This window comes from Cnephaeus nilssonii (genome assembly GCF_951640355.1).
Source record: "Cnephaeus nilssonii genome assembly, chromosome: 17".
NCBI classification, from domain to species: domain Eukaryota; kingdom Metazoa; phylum Chordata; class Mammalia; order Chiroptera; family Vespertilionidae; genus Cnephaeus; species Cnephaeus nilssonii.
The window spans coordinates 41390346-41408097 of record NC_137088.1 but is presented as its reverse complement, the minus strand read 5'-3'; the positions used below and the strand labels follow the sequence as shown (position 1 = coordinate 41408097).

The following is a 17752-nucleotide window of genomic DNA, read 5'->3' as shown; positions in this document are numbered from 1 at the left end:
CCAGCCAATCAGGCGCGGGGGGGGGGGGGGGGCGGGGGGCACCTCACCCACCTCTAAGGACAAAGGGCTGAGGGCTGGACCGGAGGGGCTGGGGGGAGGGGGTGTCGCTGCCCCAAGGCCTATGCCCCAGAGACAGAAGAGGGAGCAGAGGGAGAGAGGCGGAGAGTAGAAAGCAGGAAAGGGGGAGACACTGAGGTGGTAGGAGGGAACCTGTAGGCCAGGGGACACTGGAGCATGGCTCTCAGCCTCGACCCAGTCACTTGGCATTTTCTCACCTTTTCCTCCTACTCTGCTCCCCTCCCCTTCTCCAGGTAGGCAAGGGCTCCTGAGTGGTAGGTAGCTTCTAGAACTCAGACACAGGCTCCTCTGTGGCAAGGACAGGGATAAACAGTAATGAGATGGGAGTTACATCTAACATCACGTGGCCTTGTCCCCATTTTACAGATGAGGAAACAGGCTTAAAATGATTGACTTGCCAACGTCTTTTGGCCACTCTGCAATTTGAATCCAGGTCTGCTTGAAGCTTGAGCTGCATTAACTTTCTCTTCTCTGTCCTTCTTTCTAGTCCGGCAGCCTCTAGGCCTTGGCTCACGCCTTCACCTCTCTGCGTTTCCAGAATGACCCTCACCCTCCTGAGACACTGCAGCCGGAAGCACCTCCTCCCATCACCCCATAGTCACCTGGGGCTCTGTCAGCCACCCAGAGGACCCAGGGCCCTAGAGCCAGGGGAAACCCATAAATACAAACACATTTGCATGAAAGCACAGGGGTGTGTGCCTGCAGCTATCAGCTCAGTTAGCTTCCAGGACACAGCAGCCAAAAGTGGGAGCAGCCACCAGCTTCCTGGGACAACCAGCCAGGTTGGTACCATTTGGTGTTTATTTACACACAAATAAAAGAACCTGGTGGTTCAAACAGATTGTGCTCCCTTTTTGTTTTTTTTCTTGTCATACATATATTTTAAAAGATCAACACATTACCCCGAGTATTTTTCTCTACTGAGCAATATATACAGCTTGTTATATATGTGTGTGTGCGTATACATATATATATGCATATATATAATACATTTTTTCGATAACTACATTCAAGTAATGAAACACAGGATTTACAGTTTCCCTCTGAGGGCAGAGGAAAAGCAAATTCACACTCAGTTCACAGAAGAAGTACCATTAAGAGCCCAGCCAGACAGGAGCCGAGGCCCTCCTGGGTGTGAGGGGGCGGGCAGCAGCTGAACTCACCACAGTCACACTGCTGCTTATGGGGGGGGGGGGCGGGTAGGGTGGCAGGTGCTGATACAGGGGCCAAGCCTGCTCTGCCCGGGCTGGGTGGGCAGGCAGTGCTGATGGACCCAGGCTCCTTGGCTGGGATGGGTTGGGTGGCGTGTCTGAGAACCTCAGTTTTCCAAGAGCCTCTCGAATTTGGGGTTGATGAAGGAGAAGCCAGTGAATGCTGTCTGGTCCATGGAGTCGATGAGGTTCTTGTCGCTGTAGGACAGGCGTGGCTTCTCATTCAGGAAATCCTGGTCGAAGTTGCTGTAGTCTCCAGGGGACTTCTGTAGGCACAAGGTAGGGTGGGTGAGCGGGGCCCAAGGGGCAGCCTTCCAAGGTTCCCACACACCTCGGACCCCGTCGGGCTGGGCAGGCCAGAGCTGTCCTCGGCAGGACCGGAAAAGGGGGTCTTTCCCGCCAGCCTGAGAGAGGCCCAGCCAGAGTGGCCGCTGTCTCCGAGGGGCAGGGAAGCCGGCAGGGAGCCTGCGCCGGGGCAGGGCAAGGGCAGACTGCAGCCCAGGGCCAGACCCCGTCCGCCCCCTGTTTCTCAGCGTGAGTCCCACAAGCTAAGACCGGCTTTTCTATGTTTCAATGTCTAGGAAAAAACCAAAAGCAGAATAATATTTCATGACATGGGTTCACATTTCAGTGTGCATAAAGTTTTTTGCTTTTTAAAAATAGGTTTTTATTGATTTTAGAGAGAGAGGAAGGGAGAGGGAGAGAGAGAGAAACATCGATGCATCAGCATCAATCAGCTGCCTATTGCATGCCCCTTGCCGGGGATTGAGCCCACAATCTGGACACGTGCCCTGAATGGGAATTGAATCTGGGACCTCTTAGTACATGGGTCAATGCTCAACAACTGAGCCACACCGGCCGGGCAATAAAGTTTTATTAGTTTGTGACCATACTTACTTATCGACGTATCACCTATGGCTGCTTTGAGACCATCTGGCCTGCAAAGCCTAGAGCAGCGGTCGCCAACCTTTCGCACCTCACGGACCACCGGTTGGCGACCGCTGGCCTAGAGTATTTACTATGGGGCTGGTCACAGGAAAAGCTCGCCAGTTCTGCCTCTGAGGACACAGTGAAATAGTGACAGAGATCTTAAGCCGGTGGCCTCAGGCCAAACCGAGCTGGCAAGTACATCATTTTGACTAGCAGTGGGTTTTAATGGCATTTGAGCCAATATTTTAAAACTGGGCAATTTGACATAAAAACCCAGATTTCTGGTCTCTTGGCCCCATTTCCTGGCTCATCCTCTCCTGGCGCTGAAGCCTGCTTGGGCCTCTGGCCACAGGCCCACTCTTCCCACTGACCAGCTGCCCATCAGCACCCCGCCTGAAATCCTCAGGCCTGTCCCTCTTTCTGTCATAGCGAGTCTGAGAGCAGGCTGTTGATTCTCCTGCAGCCGGCCTCGCCGGGGAGTGACGTGCCCGGCCCAGGAGGCACCAAGTTTGAGCAGTGAAAGTGCTCTGTGACCTCCAGGCACAATGATGGACACAGCACAGCACACAGGCTGTCCGGCCGGACAGCGTGTCCTGACGGAGGAGGGGACGCAGAGAGAAAAGGAACAGGAAGGTGGAACTGTGACCAGAGAAGGGCCATTGACTCCAACTTCCGAGATTAAAAAGAATTCTGGCCCCAGCCTTTCTCCACTCTCCTGCTGGCTCCTGGGTGGCCTCTGTGGATTCTGGGCCTTCGTGGGAATCACCCCTCCTCTGTCTGAAACGCCTCCCAGATACCCCCAGCCCTGCCCGTGTCCCACTTCCTCTCAGATGCACCCCTTTTATGCCTTCTGGGCTCCTGCTGACAGACCCGCCTGATGGCAGCGGATCATGGGTGGCCTTGTAACAGCTCTTGTCCTGCTGTGTTATATCATGAATGGTCATCTGTGTTCAAGTTTCTTATCTCCGTGGAGCTGGGCCTCCTCCAGCTCTGGGACTGGGCCTCCCACTTTGCTGAGCAGCTCAGCACAGTCTGCACCCTACAGGCACTCAGCGTTGCCAATACTGATCGGAAAATGGACTGGATGGAGGGAGGGACGGAGGAAGGGAAGCCTTAACCCTGATTTCCAGAGCACAGTCCCCTGCACACAGCGGCACTAAGAAACGTAGGTAAAGGGATGGCTGGATCCAGAGTTCCCAGTGTTGGCTGGATGACTGAGTGAGGGGAGGGAGGGGGAGGCTATCAGGGTAGAGCCTGTGACTGAATGTGCGGGGAAGCAGGTTTGCTGGAAGGAGGAGAGGAGAAAGCATGCGAATGACACAGGAGAGAGGCAGGGCAAAGGAGGTGCCCACCCCGAAGGCAGCGGGCAACACGGCGTGCGTGGCCCCCACGGAAGGAAGCTGGGTCACGTACCACTTTGGGCTTGAAGGGCGGCTCCACCTGACGCTTCTCCAGCAGGGTCCAGTTGATGGTCTTGAAGAAGGGGTGGGTTTTGATGTTCCCAGTCACTCCCAGCCTCTTGGCTGGGTCTCTTTCAAGCAGCTGCAACCCAGCAGGGGCCCCGGTTAACAACCAAGGGCTGTAGGGAACTGGACCCTCAGCACACACCCAAGCAAACCCAGGGCACCCAGGCAGGGTGGCTCAGCCCAGTGCTGCTGCCCAGGCCACTGGAGCTGAGGGAATGGTCTCTGGCCCACTGTGCTCCCAGGTCCCCCCGAGACCACAGGTCGTGGATGGGGGCTGCCAGGACTCGAGTAAAAGCAGGGGCTGTTCACTGAGTGTTTGCTGTCTGCCTGGCACAGGCCGGAGCCTCACACATTTATGATTTCTTCCCAACAACTCGGGTTCTTGCACAGGTCCACTGTGCAGACAAGGAGACAGACTGAGCGTTTAGCCTCAGGTCTGCCTGTCTCCTGACCTAACTCACAGTCACCATGACAGGCCGATTCAGAGCCAGCTACTCGGACAAGAGCTCCTGCGAACGCGGTGAGAGGGCAACCCCCCAACACGTTAGGACCGGAGCGTCAGTGAGGCTGCTGTTCCAGAGGCTCCTGGCATTCCCACGCCCCCATATTTACCGCTTCCTGCCCCCAGCCAGCCAGCCTAGCCCAGGCCTCCCACCTTCTCCAGGATATCCTTGGACTCCTTGGTGATCCAGCGGGGATAATGCGGTGTGTCCACTCGGATGGACTCGAAAAGCTCATCCTCATCGTCACCGTGGAAGGGGGACTGGCCAATGAGCATCTCGTAGAGAAGGACTCCGAAGGACCACCAGTCCACGGAGAAGGAGTACTTCAGGCCCTGCAGGATCTGGGGCAGGAGAAGGTACGGGAGCTGAGAGGGGTGGGAGCACGAGCCCGGCCAGGCCTCCTCACCCTCCTGGCTGGTGCAGACATCACTGTCTCCGGGAGCCCCTCCTGGCTCCCCCGTTGAGTGGTGTCTGACTGGGCTGGAGGCTGGGCGGGTGCCAGCTCACCTCGGGGGCGATATAGTCAGGGGTACCGCAGAAGGTGCTGGCCTTCTTATCCGCAAATATGTTCTCTTTGCACATCCCGAAGTCGGCGATCTTGATGTGGCCATTCTGGTCCAGCATCACGTTGTCCAGCTTGAGGTCCCTGAGGGGAAAGGAGAGGGAGGGGTCACCAGGAGCCAATTCCGCTCTTGACCCAGCCCCCATTTTCAGTCCCGTAAGTCTAGAACTCTTCTCACTCGGGCCAAGGGAGGAGGAAGAGAAAAGGCAGCAGGAGAGAAAGAGGCACCAAAATAGGTGCTTCGGGCGAGCCACCCACTGTGTGTTACAGGCTGGGCACACGCTGACCTGCTTTCCAAGCCCCAGATGAAGCTCAGAGAGGCGATGTCACTGGCCCAGGGTCACCCAGCTGGCCACCGTGGAAGTGGCCCTGGGCTCAGCTCTGTGTGACTCCACAAGGGCAGGGACCGTGTCTACTTTATGTAGTTGTTGTTTGAATAGATAATTTATGCACATGGTAACAAGTACCAGAAAAAGGCGAACAGCACGTACACAGTCCACCCTCCACTCACCTCGATGGCCAGGCCCTCCCCAGAGTGAGTCTAGGTATGGCCAAAGCTCATAATAAACCCTCACTGGTTTGGCTCAGCGGATAGAGCATTGGCCTGAGGACTGAAAGGTCCTGGGTTCGATTCCAGTCAAGGGCACATGCCCGGGTTGTGGGCTCAGTCCCCAATAGGGGACATACAGGAGGCAGCCGATCAATGATTCTCTCATCATTGATGTTTCTTTTTTTAAAAAAAAAAATATATTTTATTGATTTTTTACAAGAGAGGAAGGGAGAGAGATAGTTAGAAACATCAATGAGAGAGAAACATTGATCAGCTGCCTCCCGCACACTCCCCACTGGGGATGTGCCTGCAACCAAGGTACATGCCCTTGACCGGAATTGAACCTGGGACCTTTCAGTCCGCAGGCTGACGCTCTATCCACTGAGCCAAACCGGCCAGGGCTGATGTTTCTACCTCTCCCTCTCTCTTCCTCTCTGAAATCAATAAAAAAATATATATTTTTAAAAGCTCATTATAATACCCATCTTACCTCACCTTTTAAAACGTGAGCCCTGATATACAACATTCACTGTCCCATGGTTGGTTTTCCACCTGACAACCTATTCTGGCTTCACCCCACATTAGGGCACAGAGCATGGCCGAGACAGAGAGAGACACCAATGTGCGAGAGACACATCGACTGGCTGCCTCCCGCTCCTGCCCTGCAACCAAGGTACGTGCCCTTGACTGGGAATCAACCCAGGACCCTTTTGTCCTGTGTGCTCTAACCACTGAGCCACCAGCCCAGCGGCCTCAGCCATTTTGATGAGTGCACAGTAATCTGCTGTCGGATGGGATCGTATTTATTGGGTGGGAATCTGTGGAACCAGTTCCTATTGGTGGAAGCTGAGAGTGCTCCGATGGCTTCAGCATGAGAGTGACTGCACCGAGGGAGACACTGTGCCACTCGGGGCCGCGCCCCGCCAATGGGCCGAGTATGGGGTGGGCAGTGAGTTCCCAGCCTCTGGAGCAATGCCAGCCTCCGCTGAGGGGCCACCAGGAATCCTAGCAATGGAGTAGGAGGTTTAGGCAAATACCCAATTAAACACTGACTCCCAGCGGAGATGGGGCCATAGCCGGGCGGGCTCCACTCAGAGCTTTTCAGAGGACATGATGGGTTCGAGCTTCCCTTCCTTAAAGCTGCCCACGCCCCCACGCCCCCGCTCCCTAACCCCGTACCTGTAAATGATCCCTTTGCTGTGTAGAAACTGGAGTCCACAGATTATCTCAGCAGCATAAAACCTGGATATGAGAGAGAGACAAAGTGTTCTGGAATTTCTGCTGACCAGCCCTTGCTTCTCCCTGGTCCCTCACCCCCACCTGCAGGGGCAGGAAATACTGCAAATAGCTCCATGGACAACCTGGGCCTGATCGAGCACATCTTGTATCAGGCAAGTGGAGGCTAGCAGCCAAGGCAGCAAAGAAAATTATGAAGGAAATGCTCCAAATAAGACAATTTTCAGTTGTAAGAGTGTATGCATTTATACTGATGTACAAATGTCTATACATGCACACACGCACGCATGCGCACACACACACATGGTTAGGGGGTGCATGCTAGCCTGGGGGTCACACCAGGTCCTGTATTGTGCAGAATCATCGTGTGTGAGGCTGCCCTGGCTGAGGTCCCAGGAGGGGACAGGAGCCAGCATGTCTGTGCTGTGCACCCAGCCAGAGCTCACCCACCACCCAGGTGTCCTCTACGGAGGGACCCGGCTACCCCCAATCTCTCCACCCGGCTCCAGCCCAGCGTGGCTTCTCCAGGGAGAGGGAAAAGTGAATGGAGGGCAGACCGGCAGTGGCTCTTCCCCCGACAGGGCCCGTACTTACATGGCCCGGTACAGCTCAAAGCGGCCTTTGTCCTGGATGTGGTACATCAGGTCCCCCCCGTTGAGGAACTCCATCACGAAGAACAGGTGCTCCTGGGGTGGGGAGGGGGGTGAGCAGAGGCACAGAAAGGAGAGGGCCACTGCCCTGGGGGACGTGAGAGGGGGAGACATGGCCCTGCCCGGGGAGTATGAGGCGGGGACACAACCCTGGCCTAAGTGGTCTGAAGGGGAGACACGGGCTTGAGGGGGAGGCTGAGGGGAGCTGTAGCTCCTGCGGCAATGACAGTGGGAAGGACCAACACCTTGGTCTGGAAGGTGCAGTAGAGGTGGGTGAGGAAGGGATTCTCCCAGGCGAGCGCCAGCACCCGCTTCTCCACCATGGTGCACTCCACGTCGTCGTCGATCAGAACCACGTCCTTCTTGAGGGCCTTGATGGCAAAGAACTCCTTTTTGCCCTTCAGCTCCGCAAGCAGCACCTGACGGGCGGGAGAGTGGGGCTACTGAGCAGGACAGGCCCGGGCCGAGGGCCAGGGCACCAGAGCCCCACCCAACCAGGTCCCTGGAGCTGCCTCAGGGCCACTGGCCCCTCACCTTCCCGAAGCTGCCTTTGCCCAGGACCTTGTGGAAGGTGAAGTGCTCAATTTTGCACTTGGAGCTGCCCTCCCAGATCTTGCCATAAGTCCCAGAGTCTGCTGGAGAGATGGAGAAGGCACTTCAGACTCAGGTCTCAGCTGCAGAGTCCCCTCCCCTGGGACCCAGGGTGGGCTGGATAGGGGGCCTCACAGAGAAAGGGGCTCCTTTCCCAGGGTGGCCGGGCCCCATTCTCGGCCCTAGTGGGAAGTAGGGACTTCCCTGGGGAAACAGGCCCTTTACCTAGTGAAAAATTTCCCAAGAGTCCTAGTTTTTTCTCAAAATCCTGGTAGATCCCAAAAGGCTCTGCAGACTCCGTCTCCGGTTTCCGGGGGGTTTTCTGGAAAAGGGGGTGGCGGATGAGGGGCCAGACGGTTGGCCATACCAATGCAGGACCCCCAAGCAGCGCGCGCGCGCACACACACACACACACACACACACACACACACACACACACACTCTGCCAGCGGCACAGAGACGCCTGGGTGGTGTGGAAAGCAGTAATTACAAACAAAAGTTTTGTAAATTGGATACCACTTTCCCCACCAGTTACTCAATAGATGTTTGTGTTGCCTCCACTTGTGATTGATTCTAGAGTTTTACCTTAAAGTTTTGTGGCATCCCTTGAGCCCCACCACACCCAACAGATGCAAAAACATACACTCACAAAGGCTTTTAGTTTCAAGTGCTTCGACCTTGTACGCTCAAGCACAGAACTGCTGGAGTAACTAGTTTCTAAGGGGGTAAGCCCACCTCCCTCTGCTGCCTAATCCTTGAGCTGGACCTTCCAGAAGCAGGGTCTTGGGTATGAAGCCCCCCACTGCGGTTCCCCAGGAGTGGGTGTGAGCCCTGATCCCCAACCCCATGGCCCTCTGTCCCGGGTTCCCACGGTGCTGCCCACCTGGCTGACTTGGTTCAACGCCTCGGCCAAGAGCTTCTGGTTGATGCCACAGAGGTTGGCAACCTTCTTCTGGCACTTATGGTGCACGTTCATGCCACAGTCTGGGGTGAGGGAGAAGCAGGCCCGTCAGGCCCCTGTCCAGGCAGGGCAGCCAGCAGGCCCAGACAAGGGCAGGGAGGGGTGGAGGAGAGGACGGGAGGGAGGAGGGCTTTGGTGGGGGCTGCTGGGTTTCCTGTCTTTAGAGGAAAATGTATCTGAAGCCACTTCAAATCGTTCATCATTTAAAGAAGAAAAGTCAAAGATATGGGACCTAATTCTGACCCTTCACAGAATGTGTGGGCCACCCTAGACAAGTCCCTTTCCTGCAGGGGTCCCTGTTTCTCCTCTGCGTTTGGGGAGCACCTGCTCTGTGTAGCAGTGACTCTCTGGGTTACTCTAGGCTGAGCCCTATGTTACACTTGAGTTTGCAGAGCTCACAGAGGTGGGGCCTCCTGTCCAGGGGTCACACAGCAGGTAAATGGTAGAGCCAGTCGGGCCAGTGGGAAGGGCTCACCAAGGCCTCCCCATGTGAAATCCCCCAGCGAGAGGGCAAAGGCAGCATCAGTTAAGTGGAGTTTATGGGGTCCAGTGGGTAGGCACAGCTGGGAGTAACCCCCATCCCTCCCCCCAGCCCAAGAGCTTCACACTTCAATCCCTTCACACGCACCTTCACACTTTAATCCCTGCTTCACCAGCCCCCAGAGCAGGCTGCCACAGTGGTCACAGAAGGTGGGGCTCATGTAGTTGTAAACCTTGAATCGGTGCGGCATGTCGATGTTGAACCGTTCTTTCTGGAACTGGGGTAGAGGGATCACAGGTCAAGGGTCACAGGGCAGCTCCAGCCCCTTCCTCAACCCCTAGCTCTCCCCCAACCCCATGCATGGCAAGATGCCAACAGGACTCCACTGGGAACTGGGCAACCCTGAGATCCAAGGAAGGAACAAGAAAAACGGGGGGGGGGGGGAATGGGGGGATGGGAGAGCCCCACAGGAAAGAGAGAGGAAGAGCCCAAACCCTTCCCACCAGGCCAAGCCCCCCGGTTCCCCGGGCCCTGCCCTGGACCCAGCCTCACTATGGTGTCCCGGCTATTGGTCGCGGTGCCGGTGCACCGGCCGATGATCTTGTCGATGCATTTCTTGTGGATGGCGGCGTTGCATTCTTGAGGAGGCGCAGGCCCAGGAGGGGGATGGGAAGGCACCGGGAAGGGCAGAGTCTGTGAGCAGGCCCAGTCCAGCCCCCTACACAAAGCCACTGTTCTCCCAACCGCCCACACCCTCACCCCACAGAGGCCTCGGCCCAGAGCTTGATTTTTCCTTCCTCCAGTCAGCCCTCGAAGGAGGGGCCTGGGAAGGATGGGGCGGGAGGACAGGCCGATCTGGTGGGTCTGAGTTTAGGAAAGGGTTAAGGAGTCCCAGTGGGCAGGGAGGGGGCAGAAGTGAGGGGAATGGAGTATTGCAGTGAGAGAACTGGAGGCAAGGGTGGCCCCCTTTCCCTCTTCTATGCCCCAGGACAGCAAATAGCTCCTAAGCGCGCTCTCGTGCACATGCATACACAGACAGATGCACCCTAACTCAGACATACATACATATACACACAGCATGTGCAATCACGACAAGGCTTCTTACACAGAATGCTTACCATGTGCCAACCACACTTAAAACACAGCTCTACATATTTTATTCCTCTTGATCTCCACAATGGCACCATTACCCCTATTTTATAGATGAGAAAACTGAGGCACAGAGAGGTTAAGTAACTTTGCCTAAGGCCCTACAGCGAGGAAATGGTACAGCCAGATTCAAACCCAGGCAGTCTGGCCCCAGAGCCTGTGCTCATAGCGGCCAGCCCGCACTGCCTGGTGTAGGCGCCCTCGTGGAGAACGGTGTCCTCATCCGCGCACACATCTAACAGAAGCACACATGCAGGCAGGGGCGTGCTGGTCGAGGCCTGACAGCCCCTCTGGGGGAAGAGGCCTGATGCACAGCAGTGGCTGACTTCCCTGTGAATTCTCCACTGTGACCTATTTCAGGCCACCAATGTGATGTCACATTGCAAAGAGCTAGGAAGAGGTACGCAGAATTGGCTTCATGAACTGCACTCACTCCTGCACTCACTGACCACAGCTATCGTTCACACATGCACTCTGATGTGGAAAACCTCCCGTGCACACACTGCACACAGGCTCTCCTGTGACCACACCCAGGCGCTGCCAGGCACACATGCACACACATGTGCATACGAACCAGATTGTGGAGACACTTACGCCTACACTTGTAGCCTTGCTTGTTGAGACCCCTGAAAGGCAAATCCCCAGGCAGGGTGAGAAGGGGAGGCTCCGGTGTGGCCCTCCCTTCCCCCAGCCCCCTGGCGGGCACAGCCAGCCCTCACCAGACAAACTCTTTGCACACGGAACAGAAGGTAGGCTGCCTGAAGAAGGTGGCGATAAACTCGTGGTTCTTGATGTAGTGAATCTTGGCTTGCTTAATGGCTCCACGGCGGTTCATCGTTGGGAACATAGACTCGTCTTCACCCCGCAAAGACTGCTTGCAATCTGGGGGCCATGGAATGGTGAGGTCAGCCACAGCCACAGCCACAGGGAACAACCCGCAGTCCCTCCCAGGTGGCCCTGGACAGATCGGTGGTGGGGGCTGCTTCTATACACCTCTGTCCTGGCTCTGGCCTCTGAACCTACATCCCCAGCCCAGGTAAGGCAAGTCTTACCTCCGTCTTCCAGGAAATACTGCACAGACATCAACACCTTGGCCTGGGGTTGCAGGTCCAGCTGCAGGGGTGAGGGTGGGGGGGATCAATGAGGGCGGGCCCGGGCCCAGCCCGACTCAGAACCCGCCCCCATGGTTGGACCCCCAAGGCCATGGGAGCCTTGGCAGCCTAGCAGGGCACCTGTCTGCCTGGTGTGGGCAGGGACAGGCCCCGCCCCTGAGCCCCGCCCCCACCCCCCACTCAGGGGTATTATTACATTTGGGGAAGTGAAAGGATCCACCCCACACCCAGCCTGGCTGCATGGCCTGGGAACAGAGTGGGAAGGGAAACTCCCCACCCTCAACACCACTGCCCCTCACAAGGATATCAGAACCAAGGCCCCGTGTCCCCTGTACACGCAGAGGCACCGACACCCGCCTACTTCCACACGTGCCGGCTTTCTGACTGTCAGGGCTTCTGCATGTCTGTCTCCTCAACAGACTGGCTGGTTCTAAGGGCAGGACCCTCCTCTCCAGGAACCCAGGCCTGGTGACTGACATTGTCGCTCAGGGTAGTGGACAGAGAGCTCAGCAAGGACCGCTGCCTGACTGACCGGGGGTCAGTGCAGCCCTGAGTCAACTCTCTTGGCCCAGTGCCTGCAGCCCTTCCTGGAGGCTGATGGTCACAGGTCTTTTCTAGCGGGGACATCTTGACTGCAGGAGACCACATGTGACCCTGGGGGGCGGGGCTTCTCTGCCAATGCTGCCACCCTTGGCCACAAGGGCCACATGTGTGTGCAGAGTCCTGGTTTGGCAGGTGAGTGACGGACCCTCAGCCTCCCCCTTCTCGCTGTTGAAGATCATAACTGCTGTTCCCGCATGCCTGCCGGGGCCTGGAATACCTGCAGGGATTCCACACAGCACTGGGAACAATGGGTGCCCCTGAGAAGGGAGCCCAGTGCCGGGGTTAGGGCCAGACTCGCTTTTACGTACAGTGTGGAATGTTTTACTATGGGCACATCCTACCTTGACAAAATCAAAAGGGAAAAAGGTAGTTTCAATAACAAGGCTGGCTCTCTTCAGCACCCACCCTGTGCCGGTTCTGCAATCAGCCCTTTACATCCAGCTGCTCATTTCATCTGAGCAACCAGCACTGAGGTAGGGTCTTTTAGCAGCTTCTCCTTTTTTACAGAAAAGCCAGGATTTGGTAAGTTGCAGCGCTGGGATTCGAACTCAGCTGTTTCAGCTGCAAAGCTGCACCCAGCAGCCATGCTCTCTCCCCGGGTGCACACGCACGCATGCACGCACATGCATACAGGACCGCAGCTCACGCGCCCCTCACCCAGAACTCGGCCTTGCCGTTGTTCTTCTTGCAGCGCTCGGCCAGCACGGACACGCCCACTGTCACCTCAGAAATGGGCTCCTCGGCTGCCCGCATCAGCACGATCTGGATGACACGACCCTCGTAGATGTGGGCGTCGAACGTGGACTTCCACTCGGGGTACATGGTGGGCTTCTTCTGCACCAGCGTCTTCCCGCGCTCTGCAGTGGGGGCCAAGCCAGTCACATCAGGCAAGGGCCCCTCGGTCCCCCCCTTTCCAGACTTCCCACAGGCTTCAGCCCCGACAGAATCCGCCCGGCTCTCTCCCGATGGCCCACGTGGCTGCCCAGTGTCCTTGGGACTGAGTCCCATTGCTCAGCCTGCAAGACTGTGCTCTGCTCACCTCACCAGCCTCCTCCTCTCACAACACACGCCCGAACACTGAACCGGGGCAGCTCCTCGTGGGCGTCCTGCCAGGTCCCATCGCCAGGCCTTTGCCCCTGCTGTTCCCTCTTCCTCCAGTCCCTCCCAGATGTCCCCTTCCCTATGCACTTACTCAGTGAACCTGTGCTGAGAGCTGCCCCATGCCAGCCACTATATTAGAGGCAAGGAACATGGCAGAACGAAAAGTTACAGCTGGGTGCCTGCCCTCCTGGCGCCTCAGTCGCAGGCAGAGACATGGGCCAGTTCATGCCTCCAGTAAATGTTAAATCACAGCTGTCCTGAAATTGGGTTGGGTAAGGCCAGTTCCAGGCCTGCCCATGTAGGGGGCCTGCCCCGGCCTCAGGGGTGGGAAGGCTCCTGGAAGAGACAGCTCAGCTGAGAACTAAAAGATGAGCCAGGGCTCACCAGATGAAGGCAGAAGCAAGAAGGAATGGTCTTCTCTCCCAGGACCATGTCCCTGACTCCAGCCTGGGAGTGTGCCTACTCTCAGCTTCCCTTTCACAGGACTCATCGTCTGGCTCCCCCACCTGACGGAAAGCCCCCCGAGGGCAGGGCCAGGCCATCCCTGGAGCACTGTGATGTCCTCGGCGCCCAGCACAGGGCCTGGCACACGGACAGGTGGAAGCTGTTGGGGGAGGAGGAGCCAGAGCCTCGAGCCCCAGTGAGGGCTCCATGCAGCCAGTGCTGGAGGCCCCACAGGCACTGGTGGCCTCTGCTGTCCTGCCTCCATAGCTGGGCTGGGCAGGGAGGCGAGGATGAGGAAGGAAGGGTCCCTCAGAGGTTCTGGGGCACAAGGCTGGGCCCCGCCTTTGCCTCCCACCAGGCCCAGACTCCCAGCTCCATTGGCTGCTGCCTCTCAGGGTCCAGCCTCCAGCCCTACCTGTGCTGAGTGCCTCCTTCATCTTCACAGCACAGAAGGGCTGGCTTGCCTCGTCCGCGGCCTGCAGGGAGCCCAGCTCATAGGAGTTGAAGGCGATGCGCAGGAACGGTGCCATGTTGGGGCCTGTGATGGGGTTATGTAGAAAGAATGGGTGAAGCAGGGCAGGGCCAGCGGGAACAGGTCAGGTATCCACTCCCCCAGAGCTCTCACAGAATTGAGTTTGGTCCACATGGTGCTTAAAATGTTAAAGTTGAGAAGTTTTAGGTAAGCCAAGCTTTGTGGCATCCCTGGTAAAACTAGAAGATGGGACAGCAGGCGAAAGCTGGCTGGCAGGGCCCCCTTGGTTGGGGACCCCCACTCCAGGCGGGAACCCCCTTACAAAACCATTTGTAAGGTCATTCAATGCCTCCTTTAATGCCCAGCTGAACACATCTACTACCATGTGCCTGGTACCCAGCATGTGCTGGCCAAGATGAGGACAGCGCCCCTTCCTCCCACACCCTGCCCACACAGCCCTTCTTGGTTTTCAAAAATGTTTGCTCCTAAATGCCCAGGAAGACAAGCAGGGCCAAAATGACCACATCCACTTTTCAAATGGGGAAACAGACACTGTGAGGCCAAGCCAGAACCTAAAGTTAGAGTTCCACTGACGAAGCGCCCACTTCATTCAGAGGCCAGGGCAGTGAACGGCCCCGCCCACAGCAGTGTGCCTGACCCTTCTGAACCTGAGCCCCTGAGGATCAGGGGCCTCTTGCTTTCCCGGAAGTTTGCCTGCACTTTCAAACAAATCATTTCCTAAATATAAAACTATTTTAATGTTCAATGTAATGCTGAATTTGCTTTTTAAACCACACCAGTTAGCCCCAAACTCCTCCATTCCTCACATTCCTCAAATCAAGGGTCATTTCAGGAGATGACCCTGAGGGTCTTCCGGGCCGTATCTCATGAGGGATGCTCACATGTGCAAGCCCACGCTTGCACACTCACACACCTACTTGGACACTGGCTTGGGGTTTAGGCGCCACATAGGAGGGTGCTCCCTAACCCTGGTTGAAGGCACACACACTCATGTATATGCACATACATATGTACTCCTCCTCCATCCTGAACTCAGGCCGCAGAGTGGCGGACTCAGACACTGACCACTCCCATGCACATGTATGTGCACACATGCAGCAGCCACCCTGCCCAGGGATGGCTCCCTTGGCTCCTCCATAGGCAGCCAGAGCAGCAGCGGGTCTGCTGGGAGCTCCCAGCCAGATGAGCTCACAGGAAACACTGACCTCAGCCTGCAGTCCAGCCCAATAGCATGGCCAGTCCTCTGAGGCCAGCAGCCAGAGCAGAGAAGAGAGGCCGGCGGGGCGGGGGGGCAGACGCCATCATGTCCCCTGCCTGGGCCTGGCTCCTACTCAGAGGGAGTGAGAGGGGGTGTGTGAACTCACATCTGAGCCCAGGCCCCAAAGCCTTCATCCTGAGTCCAGCCAGGCCAGCCACCAGGACCTCCCAGTAGAAGGGAGGAGAGCCAGCTGTGGGCTGAGCATGCATGAGTGTGCGAGTTAGTGCGTGTGTGAGGGTGCATGTGGCGAGGCTGCACAGCTGTGGAGATGTGTGTGCCTGCGAGGACGTGGAGTGGGTGGCAGGTGGTGGGCACTCAGGTAATGTTGATGTGAGGAGTGAGCTGCATGGGTCTGGCTGGGAGTGGGTGTAGGAGTCTGGGTGAGTGTCCCAAACCCCCAGGCAGAAAGGACATCATGCCCCTCCTGCCACCTTGCCTGGCCCAGCGTCCAATGCCTGGAGCAGCCAGGTGAGTGCTCCCGGAGAGTCCAGAATAACCGGCAGGGCCCCTCCCTGCACAGCATACACTGCTACATGTCTGCACCCACTTCCCTGGGTCTGAGCCCAGCAGACATGGCTCAGCCTCATGCTTCCTCACAAGACAACCTCGAGAACTAACAGGGGCAATAACCTGGAGACCCAGCTGGGACAATAACCTGGAGACCCAGCTGGGACAATAACCTGGAGACTCAGCTGGGACAATACACCTAAAGCAATAACCTGGAGACCCAGCTGGGACAATAACCTGGAGACCCAGCTGGGACAATAACCTGGAGACTCAGCTGGGACAATACACCTAAAGCAATAACCTGGAGACCCAGCTGGGACAATAACCTGGAGACCCAGCTGGGACAATAACCTGGAGACTCAGCTGGGACAATACACCTAAAGCAATAACCTGGAGACACAGCTGGGACAATAACCTGGAGACACAGCTGGGACAATAACCTGGAGACCCAGCTGGGACAATAACCTGGAGACTCAGCTGGGACAATACACCTAAAGCAATAACCTGGAGACACAGCTGGGACAATAACCTGGAGACTCAGCTGGGACAATACACCTAAAGCAATAACCTGGAGACACAGCTGGGACAATAACCTGGAGACACAGCTGGGACAATAACCTGGAGACTCAGCTGGGACAATACACCTAAAGCAATAACCTGGAGACCCAGCTGGGACAATAACCTGGAGACCCAGCTGGGACAATAACCTGGAGACTCAGCTGGGACAATACACCTAAAGCAATAACCTGGAGACACAGCTGGGACAATAACCTGGAGACACAGCTGGGACAATAACCTGGAGACCCAGCTGGGACAATAACCTGGAGACTCAGCTGGGACAATACACCTAAAGCAATAACCTGGAGACACAGCTGGGACAATAACCTGGAGACTCAGCTGGGACAATACACCTAAAGCAATAACCTGGAGACACAGCTGGGACAATAACCTGGAGACACAGCTGGGACAATAACCTGGAGACCAGCTGGGACAATAACCTGGAGACACAGCTGGGACAATAACCTGGAGACACAGCTGGGACAATAACCTGGAGACCCAGCTGGGACAATAACCTGGAGACTCAGCTGGGACAATACACCTAAAGCAATAACCTGGAGACACAGCTGGGACAATAACCTGGAGACCCAGCTGGGACAATAACCTGGAGACCCAGCTGGGACAATAACCTGGAGACCCAGCTGGGACAATAACCTGGAGACCCAGCTGGGACAATAACCTGGAGACCCAGCTGGGACAATAACCTGGAGACCCAGCTGGGGCAATAACCTGGAGACCCAGCTGGGACAATAATCTGGAGACCCAGCTGGGACAATAACCTGGAGACCAGCTGGGACAATAACCTGGAGACCAGCTGGGGCAATAACCTGGAGACCAGCTGGGGCAATAACCTAGAGACCAGCTGGGACAATAACCTGGAGACCCAGCTGGGGCAATAACCTGGAGACCAGCTGGGGCAATAACCTGGAGACCAACTGGGACAATAACCTGGAGACACAGCTGGGACAATAACCTGGAGACACAGCTGGGACAATAACCTGGAGACCAGCTGGGACAATAACCTGGAGACCAGCTGGGACAATAACCTGGAGACACAGCTGGGACAATAACCTGGAGACACAGCTGGGACAATAACCTGGAGACCAGCTGGGACAATAACCTGGAGACACAGCTGGGACAATAACCTGGAGACCCAGCTGGGGCAACGCTGGACTTTGAGTGACACAGGGAATGAGGGTTGAGTGGGAGGTGGGCAGGGACAAAGGGGCTTGGCTCCTGGGGGAGAGGAGGCCAGGGCAGGCCCTGGGGGCAAATAATGGTCAAGCTGCCTGGTGGCAACACCCTAAC

The 17752-nt window shown here is 56.6% G+C and overlaps 1 protein-coding gene across 3 annotated transcripts in view; it reads right to left on the bottom strand.

Annotated features, from left to right (window-relative positions):
• Positions 1-857: 857 nt before the first annotated feature.
• PRKCD (protein kinase C delta) overlaps positions 858-17752 on the bottom strand; it is a 30665-nt gene continuing 13770 nt past the window's right edge. For 2 of the 3 annotated variants that reach the window (XM_079795114.1, XM_079795113.1), the window contains exons 3-19: positions 14044-14166; positions 12741-12940; positions 11421-11481; positions 11088-11250; positions 10963-10994; positions 9772-9857; positions 9367-9496; positions 8661-8761; positions 8003-8099; positions 7721-7821; positions 7432-7605; positions 7131-7222; positions 6480-6542; positions 4696-4834; positions 4341-4529; positions 3633-3761; positions 858-1555 (exon numbers count right to left, since the gene is read on the bottom strand). In XM_079795114.1, the coding sequence (XP_079651240.1) occupies positions 1397-1555; positions 3633-3761; positions 4341-4529; positions 4696-4834; positions 6480-6542; positions 7131-7222; positions 7432-7605; positions 7721-7821; positions 8003-8099; positions 8661-8761; positions 9367-9496; positions 9772-9857; positions 10963-10994; positions 11088-11250; positions 11421-11481; positions 12741-12940; positions 14044-14158 (2031 nt within the window). In that variant the 5' untranslated portion in view covers positions 14159-14166 and the 3' untranslated portion in view covers positions 858-1396. The remainder of the gene's footprint in view (positions 1556-3632; positions 3762-4340; positions 4530-4695; positions 4835-6479; positions 6543-7130; positions 7223-7431; positions 7606-7720; positions 7822-8002; positions 8100-8660; positions 8762-9366; positions 9497-9771; positions 9858-10962; positions 10995-11087; positions 11251-11420; positions 11482-12740; positions 12941-14043; positions 14167-17752) is intronic. The other variant, XM_079795115.1, reaches the window with a different exon arrangement.